Source organism: Pyrus communis, chromosome 11 (genome assembly GCF_963583255.1).
Source record: "Pyrus communis chromosome 11, drPyrComm1.1, whole genome shotgun sequence".
Taxonomy (NCBI): domain Eukaryota; kingdom Viridiplantae; phylum Streptophyta; class Magnoliopsida; order Rosales; family Rosaceae; genus Pyrus; species Pyrus communis.
This window is the reverse complement of record NC_084813.1, coordinates 10,021,654-10,032,816: the sequence shown is the minus strand read 5'-3', so window position 1 is coordinate 10,032,816 and position 11,163 is coordinate 10,021,654. Positions and strand designations below refer to the sequence as shown.

The window sequence follows — 11,163 nt, the reverse complement described above, 5'->3', positions numbered from 1 at the left end:
CTAGGTTTAATTCTTTCTAAGTTAGTACTTACCTCAGGAATATTCGGTTAATCTTGGACAGGTACTTGAGAAATAAGAGGAGAGGGGATGTCGTATACACCTTTCACGGATCTAGCAGTTGGCCCATGCCCATTAGGGCTGTTTGATAGGAGCATATTTAGGCGACTTAGTTTGCTTGTTTTCGTGTATTTATGTTATTAGTTCTTAGTTATTTTAGTTCTTTAAGCTTCTTTTGTGTGTTTTCAAGTTCATAAGACGTATTTGACGAAAGGATGCATTTTGGAGCCTTTTGGAGCACTTTTGGGCACAAATTGGATAGCTTATGCTTGGAGCAAAAGGAATGGACAAAATTGAAGGAGGTTTCCCACTCACATGAGGATTCCTATTCCTAGTTGGACGAGGATTCCTAATCACACAAGGATTCCTACTTGAAGTAGGAAAGTTAAGCCAAAGTTTCTTATTTTGGTTGACCTTTCCTAAATCAAGAACGCTCTAAGTTTTAGCAACTAAGATGGCTCCCGAGCACCCTTGGACAACAAACAAAGGTTCTTTGTAACTTTCCCTTCCTTGCCGTGCAAGGAAGGTTGTTTCCCTTTCTTTGTGTAAACTTCCCTATTTTCCATATGTGTTAGGACCTTTCCCTTATTCTAATACCTCTTTCTTTGTGTCTTACCTTTCCCTAAACTATGTGCCGCACCCTTCCCTTGTGTTTCCTGATTTCAATTTCCTATTTCCTAGTTTAATTCACTTTCCTAGTTCTAAAACTTTCCCTAAAGTCCTAATTTCTGATTTCTTGCAAGGAATGGACTTTTCCTTCCTTCTTTTGCACCAATTTTGTACCTTACCTTAAATTCCCTTTCCTTGTTGTGCAAGAGGTTTAATTTCTGATTCCTTGCAAGGCAAGGACATTCCTTACTTGTTTGAAATTCGTGCATTCCCCTTTTCTGATTTTATTTGGACTTTATTCACTTACCTTTTCTATTTAGACTAGGAAATCTGAATCATAACTCAATTAGGTATGTTATTAACTTCCCAAAACACTTATAATCAGCCCTTGGCCGAACCCTAGAGGGGGATTCACCACCAAAACTCGTCCATTCATTCCCACACACATCCATCCATCCCAAAACACCATTCTGCAACCCAGAAACACAACCAGCCATTCCACCTTCTTCCACCATCGTTGCCGAGTCCTCCACCACCTTCCAACCATCAAACACTCATCCACACTCAACCTACATCCCTTGATGTGCCTCTAAACACTCCAAAATCCATTCTACATCATCAAAACAACCCATAAACCATCATCACCCAATCTGCCGCAAGCAAGGGAAAGGAGACAGATTCACTCAATTGTTTGGCTCTTCATTCTGAGTTGTTGAATAATTTTAGGTGTATTCTATCTTATATTTCAATGTCTAATTCACGTAATCTTTGTTTTGCTTTGAGTATGATTGGCTAAATTCGTTTTGGCTAAGGGTGTATTCGAAACCATGATTATATATCTGAAATAAGTTGATTACTTCCAGTTATCGTTGCATAAGTCGTGAATACAATTTGCTTAACCGTTTGATTTAGAACTTATTCTTGTATGTTGATTGAGAGTGCACGCTTAATTTGCATGCTTGAATCTGGTGCTAGGGTATAAGTTTGTTTTACCTAATCGTTATGAATTTATATTCGCAAGTAGTGAAGGTCGCTAGTCACGATCGTGTTAAGTAGATTCCTGGTAGGAGTATCATGCTTTTCATAGTTACAAATGCCTTGTTGATGCTTATGATTTCCAATGAACGTAATGATTCTAACTTGTGTCTTTATCATGCTGTTCATATAGAGAACTTGTTAGGAATAATTTGGTTGCGATGCATATTCATCCAATTCAATGATTCTAGGGAAATCTGAAGGTTAATTTGAGCGGACCTAATTAACTTGGAGTGTCGAGGTTCATAACTTATTGAATTGATAACTGGAAATTGATTTACGTTGCATATATTTCATGTGTGGAGAAGAACCCCTTAGCTATTCCATCATCCATTGGTTCATCACAAATTGTCTTACAATCTGTTTTTCTTTACAATATGTCCGTTAAATTTGATTTCATCCAAACACAATACCCCCATATTTTGTTAAGTCTTAGTCATTATAATCTGTCTTATTTTGTGTTTTTAAGTATTTTGAGTCACAAGCACTTTCAAATTCATCCAAAGCAAGTTTTAGTTTCTATTTGAGTCAATTTGATTGTTTTAGGCAGTTTTGAGTCATACTAGTCTAGTTAGAGTCTTTAAGTTTAGTTTTTGTGTTTTTAAGTCAATTTATATTAGATTATCACCCCTAGTTAATCCCCGGTTAGAACGATCCCTACTTACATCATTACTACAATTGTCACAAATAGGGTTTAATTTGTGTGTCACATTCGTAACGCATCACTGTTCAAGGATGTGGCAATGGCTGGCCCACTTGGGCTGTCTAATGCAGCAGTTGTCGTTGGCCCACTTAGGCTGTCTTCGGTGTTTCCATTAATTTGCCCATCTACGCTCTCGGCCTTATGCAGCAGTATGATAGTGTTTGGTAAACTTTTATGTAAAACAGCTGTGACTGTGTGAAATAACCAAAAATGGTATAATACTAGATGTGCTATTAATTTAATTTTCTTAACAAATAAAGGTGAATTACTAAATATACTGCATTTTTAAAAGAAAAATATTTATAAACTTTATCTTAAATATTAATTAGTATGACAAACTACTTCAATTGAAATATTTTAGACTGAATAGCTAGGATTCATTAGTACAATATTGTTAATGTACTTGAAGGTAGTCTAATTAGATGCATTCGTCAAACTTGCCACTATTCTATTTCTTAATGCCTCTATCTCATGTGATCCTTCAACTTGATAATTTTGGTATTCTTCATCAACATCATCACTATTATCGTTGCCAATCAAACCCTAAGAACTAAAATTGCCAATGAACACCTATGTACCTTACCCTTATTTGTTAAATGAACACATTGTCGGTGTAAACGGATTTGTTAACTTAAGTGAAACCGTTTGTATCATCACTCATGCAATGGATATAAAAAATTGTCGATAATCACTAACGTCGGATACAATCCCTCGCATTCTTTACTCATTTGTTCGTTCATCTTTCTAAATGGACAATGCAAAATCTCACACCAGTTCATCTTTGGTTCGTACATCAAGGTTTTCTAAAATACTACCACAAAGTTACTTATACAATGCAAGAACTGGAGGCTGTGAAGACGGTGCTGGCTTTTTCTTTGCCAAGTAGTTTTCACAGAAGCAATTTTCATTTGAATTCGCATTCGAAGAGTAAAAATATGAAGATTCTGAAGGATAACCAAATTGCTGATTGTTCGAAAATAACATGGGCAGTTATAGATTTTGATGGAGAAGCAAACAAAGAAGAAAACGAATAACATGAAAACTAGCAGAATATGTGTATTCTTTGCCTGCTTACTCATTCATCACCACTACCATCCTCATCTTGGTTGTACTCATTCATCACCACTGCCATCCTCATCTTCCAATTTCCTCTTCTTCTTCACTTCTTTTGTTTTTGACATTCCCGCTTTTTTTCCTGCCTTCTTTCCTCCACTTCTTCCTGCATTCTTCGTCGCATTCTTTCCTTCATTCTTTCCTGCACCCTTCCCCGGATTCTTCAGCCTTAGGTCTGCACGCATCCAAATCAACCAAATTGAACGAATTTGCTTTCAAAAAACCAAAGAAAAATCAATCATATGCGCATTTCAGATCCATAGAAAAAACCAACAAGTTAGGCATTTCATCAAACACCTCACGAGCACAACTTTTGACATATACCAATGAAAATTGAAAAGCGATTGAAGGATCTCATGATAACAAACAGAGCAACACCATCGTTGCCAATCAAACCCTAAGAACTGAAATTGCTTCATGGATCTCATGATAATAACCTTAATTCAAACCCCAAAACTGAAAATTAGAACATAACCCCAAAAATGAAAATTAGAACATTAATTCAAACACTAAAACTGAAATTCCCACAACGATGGAAGAGAGAGAGAGAGAGAGAGAGAGAGAGAGAGAAAAAAGATGGAGAGGGAGAGGGAAAGAGTTATGTTTACCTAATCAATGAGATCGAGCTCATTCGTTGGTTTCCAAACAAAACTCTGTTTTAGAAAAACCCAAAAAAATGGGTTCATCATCAGAGAGCAGCCAAACCCTAACCTAAAAATTAAATTAATTAATTATAGCAAAGCAAGTCGAGTACCTGGTACCTGGAAGGCGACGGCAGTGTGGTGCTGACACCGACGGAGAGAAAGGAAAAGGAGGAGGAGGAAGAGGTGCAGCGGCAGGAGGGGAGAGGGGCGTGCAGAGTGTTTTGATTGAGAGAAAGAGAGAGTGCAGAGTGTAGGAATCAGGAGAAAGGAAGAGGCAGTATTGGCAAAGTGAAAAAATTCATTAACTTGGTACTATGGCTCCTTGTTTTGGATAATAAGCGGCTTCTTGAAGCTGCAAAATGCAGCTTCCACTTTTTGGCTTTTTTTTTTTTTCATGTGAAACTTTGAAATAAAGCTGTTTTGGGATGTTTACCAAACACCAAAACCCCTACCAGCTTTTTTTCATCCCAAGTTTTTTTTAATCACCTCAATCCCAAACTGCACCTTAATCTCCTGGAGCTTGAAGAAATAGAAGACTGTCTCTAGGTCAAGTACAGAAGCCGAGTATAGGCAACTGGCCTACACAGCAGCAGAATTGTCTTGGTTAAGGTAGGTGTTCAAAGATCTTCTCTTGCATCTTCTGAGCCCACAAATATGGTGTGATAATGTTTCCTCGATTGCCTTACCCTCTAATCCAGTTTTCCATTTCCCAAATGAAACACTTGGAGGTTGATTATCACTATGTTCGTGAAAAGGTGATTCAACGAGAGCTTCAGGTCAATTTCTTTTGTTCTCAAGATCGGATTGCGGATTTGTTTACGAAGGGTTTGTCTTTATCACGTTTCAAGCTCTTGGTATCCAAGATTCTAGTTGTTGTAGTACCTGTTAGCTTGCCGGGGGATGTTAGACCGACTCAGGCTTATCCACAATCCAGCTCGTGTTCGAATTCTTCAAAATCATCTGTTAGTCATTCTAGATTGCAATCCTTATCAGAGGATAAGTCCGTTAGGTCTAGGTCTCATTTGAATGTTTAAAGTCTGATTGCTGTTGTAATATTTGAAATTCAAAATGTCAGTGTAAATAGGGTTCTTGATAACCCCTGGTGTAATCTACGATTGAGCACAAATATATGCAACCCAGCACATTGCGGGTATGCAAAACTGAACTGAAAAACTCGTGTTCTAAGTGTTACAGATAGATCAGAATTGCACGACTTTTAAGTGGCTCGCAACCTGTAAGTGCAACAAATTTATAGACGACATAATGGATAAAATTTAAAGTAAAAACATAATGGATAAATCATTCTGAAAATAGAAAATGTAAAGCTTAGTTGGGAAAAAGCGTGGAGAGGAATCGTATCTGACCACAACTCACAACTACTCATTTGTTTCACATATATACAATGACTCCTTATAAAGATATCGATGGTAAAACCCGAAACACCGCTGGACATAGGGTTGTCTTCTAAAGAATTACTTCACACATTAAGACAGATAGGGAGCGAAAATGAATAAGAACGCCGTGTGCACAACCCCGTTTGAGTTCAGAAACAAGCTGCTCGTTGAACCCTTTTCCTATTCCTTTGGTCTAGACGCTGAAGTCGCTTCAGAATGGTTTTCCCCAACAATCAGTTGGGCTTTTGTTTCCTCTTTCTTCTTTGCTTCGACCTCTTTGAGGTCCAAGAAGCTCGGCTGATTGGTCGATGACAATAACCGTGCCCACATTCTGTCAGTTATCACAACCTTGTTCTGCGCCTGGGTCACCCGCTGTGTATGAAAGAACAATCAACTTGGGCATACGACTTATTCACAAACAATGACAATTGATGGTAGTACGCGAAAAGAGAAGTTCTCATGCACATCAAATAAATGTAAATTCTATTTTTAGCCTATGTTCTTGTATCACTTGCTTCATATTTCCTGTCGTATTGGCATATTAAATTTTATTGGGGAATGTAACAGCCGAGTTTCCCCACTTCTGAATCATATGCTTCCCTTCGTTTACTAAAACCAAGCGTAACTTACATGGAACGGAATGTAAGCATGCCTTCCGTTAACAGGGCCGACAGTGAATCCCGTGTATCCAGCCATCGCACCATGAACGGCACTTTGAGCAAGGAGGGTGCTATATACATTATCAGATGCATTGCCTGGAATTGCACGGATCATGTAAGTGGGATCTGCCATAAATGCACAGCTATTGTTAGGTAATATAAGTTGTTCCACCCAGCTGTACGATGAATATCTGTAGAATCAGACAATAAAAACCAATACTCCACAATCCCACGAAAGACCTTCGGTAAGACGAACCTATATATTTGAGATTTATAGTCATCTTTCCCTGTTTCGAGAAGTGATCCTACAAGAACATAATCAAAACCAATATATATGGTAAGAAGTGGCATACCCAGAGTCAAGTCACTCAAAATTGTTACGATAAATAATAGCATATGATGTCGACATCATCAAACAAGAGTGACCAATTGCTTTTCATATGATGTATAAGACCTTGTAATTTTCAAATTTGACAAAGGATGCAAGCAAATCCTCAGAGCACCACCTTCTGGTTATACTAGGACTACATTTCGGCTGACAAAGACAAAGGGACTGATCGGAAACTGACAATTTATTTGCTTAAGATTAAAAGTGTTTTCTAATGGGCGGGCAGTAATATCCAAAGGGAAAAAGGCTACGGACATGCTTACAACAGAAAAAGTGTAAAAAACAGACAACCACACAAACGAGGGAGGAGGAACAACATTTCTGACATCAGGCATAGAAATAATGCTGGCATCTTACCCTAATATTTTGCGATAACCACAGACCAACATCTTGCAGAAGCTTATTTCCAGAAGCATCCTGCTGGTTCATGCTTTCAGGAAGAAGCTCTTGTCCTGCACCTTCGGCTATTACTATAACCATGTGACCATTCTCCTTCAGTCTTCTTTCAATATATTCATATAGTCCACCTGGTCCTTCCAGATAGAAAGGCGATTCTGGAATCAGACAACAGTCTACGTCTCGGCTAGCAAGAGTAGCATACATTGCTATGAATCCTGTGTGACAAGAGAGATTCAGAATAAGAGTTACGTAACAGTGACTGTTCTACGGTCTACCACACAGAGTCTCGTCAATGGATGCACATAGTCACTGGCAAAGGAAATTGAAACCCAAATACACATCTAGTCGATATGCAGAGGGCACAGTTAGTACACGTGGTTACAAGTTGTACAGGTTCAGGGAGAATCAAATCAATTGGAGAAATAAGAGAGTTGATAGTGACATAATATCACCACACTGGAAGCCTATTTTCACATTATCTTCTGTGTTTTACTCAAAAATCAAATAATTTTAAGATTATAGAGAAATACACTTTACCACTAAAGCGGCCCATTAACTTGACGACTCCAATACCATTCTCAATGCTTCCTGCTTCAACATGGGCTGCACTAATGGCTCCCTGAGCCTCCTCAACAGCAGTGTCAAAACCAAAAGATTTGTCTATAACCTAAATAAAAGCATGGAATCCAAAATTAAGACTGTTTCCAAGAGTGAATGCTATATTTAGATCAAATACATCAGACAAGTCATGCATGGGATAAGGGAGTACCGGAATGTCATTATCGATGGTTTTTGGAATTCCTGCCACCGCTACTTTGAGGCCACGCCTCCTGATTTCCTGCATAGAATAATGGCAGGTAAATAACTCATATTGCGCTCAACTTACTTATAATTTCATCCCATATTGTTGCCCAACACCCTCAATGTTGTAGAATCTTCCAAACTCCTTGTTCCCGGGTTCCACATCAAACTGAATTACCTCAAAAATCACCGAAGCTCCTCTCTGAGTTCCGTTTCCCCCAAGTATATAAACCTGACGTGCATAAACAGAGGTAAGTCTATGCACAAAAGTTTTTTGGAGAAAGCAAAGCCAACATAAAATGAAATCTGAAAATCTAGAGTAAGATAAGTAATATCGACCTGATTAATTCCTCTGTCCTGGATGCTGTCCACAATCTTTGAGGTATCATGCCCGCCTCGTGATGTCCCAAGGATGGTGCCACCACGTTTATGGATGTCATTCACAACCTCTGGCGTTAAGGGGATTGTATTTTTGGCATAAAACCCTCTGTATCCACCCTGCATGGAGAAAATTTACTTAGTTCATGACATTGTTCAACCGTATGATAAAACGAAAACGGAGGTTGAAATTGTCCTTGAATACATGTCAAATATGCCTTACCTCTATTCCGAGAATTCTTTTGACACCATACATGTGGCTCAGCCCGCATACTATTTCTCTAATAGCTGTATTGAGTCCTGGACATAGACCACCACATGTCACGACACACGCATGCACTTCACTTGACTCAAAATACACCTGAGAAATATCCAATTGCATGTCATTTGTCTGGAGAACATATAATATAAGGACAAGAAATAGGGGGGGAAAATTCCGAATGTAAAACCTTCTGACGTGGTCCAGAGCGTCGAAAGTGCGTCCCCCTTGGACTATCCTTGTGGACAACAATCTATACAAAGAAAAACGTCATTTGCGTAAAATATATACTGGAAGAATGAGTACATTGTTAATAGACCAAGCACTGAATATTACTCACCCTTTGGGCTACGGTATCATCCGCATTGACGAAATACTGCCTGGTCAATAGCAAGATCAATTTTGCGAATTATCAAGATCACAACGAAATGAGTCGTACCAAATGCATTTGCCGTAAATGTGAAGCTAAGTAGCTGAAAGTGTCAAACTTACTTGACACCCGAATAGGAGGGCTTGTCTTGTAATGGATTGGGATACGTCTGCAAATTGCCATGAAACATATGAAACCACGCGTTAGATTTCGTTTCCCCTTGCAGCAAAACAATCAAGATAGGATTATCATATCAAAATTCATGTCAAGTTGCTACATGTCAAAGCACTCGTAGCAAAATACTACTGAATATTCGGGTCCTACAAATTTTAGTAGCTAATGTTTAGCACAATTTTTAGAAACACAATTTATAGAGTTTGTTATTCACAGATAATTAAAGATTGGTTTCAAAAATATTTTCATCGAAAGTACTTTCAATCATTTTGAAAGAATTTCCAAACGAGCCCAAGGCTTTTCACTCTTCCACAAGCACTCCAAACACGCTCTAATTGTCATCACTATTTTTCAGTAAATCAAACCTAAAATAATGTTAGTAATAGTAGTTTAACAATATCCTCTTAGCGTTCGAATCTCAGAGTTTGCAATCAATTTATTCTTCACTCTGTTAGCGTAAATATATCGTTGTATAAAAACAACGATATCACCCTAGAACAACTAAAAACAAAACAATCGAGCACCCCATTTCTGTTTACTGAAGCAACAATTAAATCTCAATAAAAAATTACATGGAAAATCAGATTAGTTAAAACTTAAAACGCAACTTAAACAAGTTCCAGAAAGAACAAAAAAGAGAAAAGAAATCAAAGCTCTTTGTACCGGATTCAGACATTCAGTGATCCCAAAACGCCGCGTTTTAGTTACCACTTAATACGATTAAAAAAAAAAAAGAAAAAAAACAACCACCACGGCGACACCAAACATACAAAACACCAACCACAGGAAGAAAAACGAGAAGAAGAAGAAGATCGCATGTTTTTTTTAGCATCTACAATTATTCGATTGTTATTTTCTCAAAAAAATAAAAAAAACAATCAAAGTATATATACAAGTAGCATATAAATACTAAAACTGAGTAGTTTTTCTGATCATCCAAGCAGAGCATTAAGAAAGAGAAAAGTAAGTATAAGTAGCGGGGGGGGGGGGGGGGGGGGGGGGGCGGGGGAGAGAGGGAGAGAGAGAGAGAGAGTTACTTGGAGATCGGGGATGTAATCAACTAAGTGAGGAACATCTTGGAGGACGTAGCCAGAGGGGCCGGTGGCGGTTTTGGGCTCGGAGTTGTCGGAAATTGCCATGCTTTCACTGGAACTGCCGTTGGGAATGGAGGCGGGGAAATATGGAGAGTGATCGGGAGTCACAGGGTAAGAGTTGGTAGGGTCGAAATAGCGGAACCTGGAACTGGAAATTCTGACACACTTTTTTTCTTCACCAAAACGTAACTAAAATCGCTCCATTATTAAACAAATTCATTAGAAAAAAAAAATGCAACAATTAAATAGTTCAAATAAATACATCAGCTTATGTTAATCAAAAGAAATATATTAATTCAATGCCTAATGAAAAAATCTTAACTTAATTTGGCAACCATCGAAAAGAGAAAAACAATTTGGAAGCAGCCCAAATGAATACGGCGCTGAATGTGGCCAGAGAAGAAGACGAAAAAAGCTGCGGAATCATTCACTTGATTGGTTTAAAAATCCAACAATGTTATTCTTACTACAAATTTATATGGTATTTATTTACCATCTTAAGTGACAAATGAGTTAGACAAATTATATCATTTAATTTCAATCTTTTTATTAATTAAAACGCTTAAATAATCTTAGGTGGCAGAAGAAGATTTCTCGTGTACCACAATCATCATTTAATTAACAATATTTTTATTAATTATTGATCAATATTTTGAAATTAAATGCTAATTAATTTAGATGATATGGCTGTTCATATCAGATGACACCTAAGGTGGTATACAATTATGGTATAAAAATATGGTAAGAATAATATTATTGTTAAAAATCAGTAAAAAATAAAAAAATAGCTGCCGTGTAAAAATCATACATGCGTGTGATTGCTTCTCACTTAAAATTAACAATGGGCTCACTTTCTAAGTTTCCTTATACAATCCTTACATCTGTTGATTTTTTTTTAGGTATTGGAGAGTTTCTGTGTATTGGACTACTTTGACGACTTCTATTTCGATCCATTGGAAGCCTATTGTCCATTTGTTTAGAGACTAAACGGTTGTAGGGATTAGGGACTCCATTTAGGGTCTCCATATCCATCTCTTTCTCTCTCCTTCAATTTTAAAAACTAAAATACAATATTTCACACACATT

The 11,163-nt window shown here is 37.6% G+C and overlaps 1 protein-coding gene across 1 annotated transcript; it reads right to left on the bottom strand.

Moving 5' to 3' along the window:
* Nucleotides 1-5,474: 5,474 nt before the first annotated feature.
* On the bottom strand, nt 5,475-10,500 carry LOC137707521 (ATP-dependent 6-phosphofructokinase 6-like). The gene is made up of 13 exons (XM_068446404.1): nt 10,021-10,500; nt 8,932-8,978; nt 8,780-8,819; nt 8,630-8,692; nt 8,404-8,541; nt 8,142-8,300; nt 7,981-8,034; nt 7,771-7,839; nt 7,539-7,668; nt 6,960-7,216; nt 6,471-6,519; nt 6,186-6,340; nt 5,475-5,927 (listed from the first exon to the last, which is right to left on the bottom strand). The coding sequence occupies exons 1-13, from the start codon at nt 10,120-10,122 to the stop codon at nt 5,736-5,738; spliced, it is 1,455 nt and encodes a 484-aa protein (XP_068302505.1). The 5' UTR covers nt 10,123-10,500; the 3' UTR covers nt 5,475-5,735.
* Nucleotides 10,501-11,163: the final 663 nt, after the last annotated feature.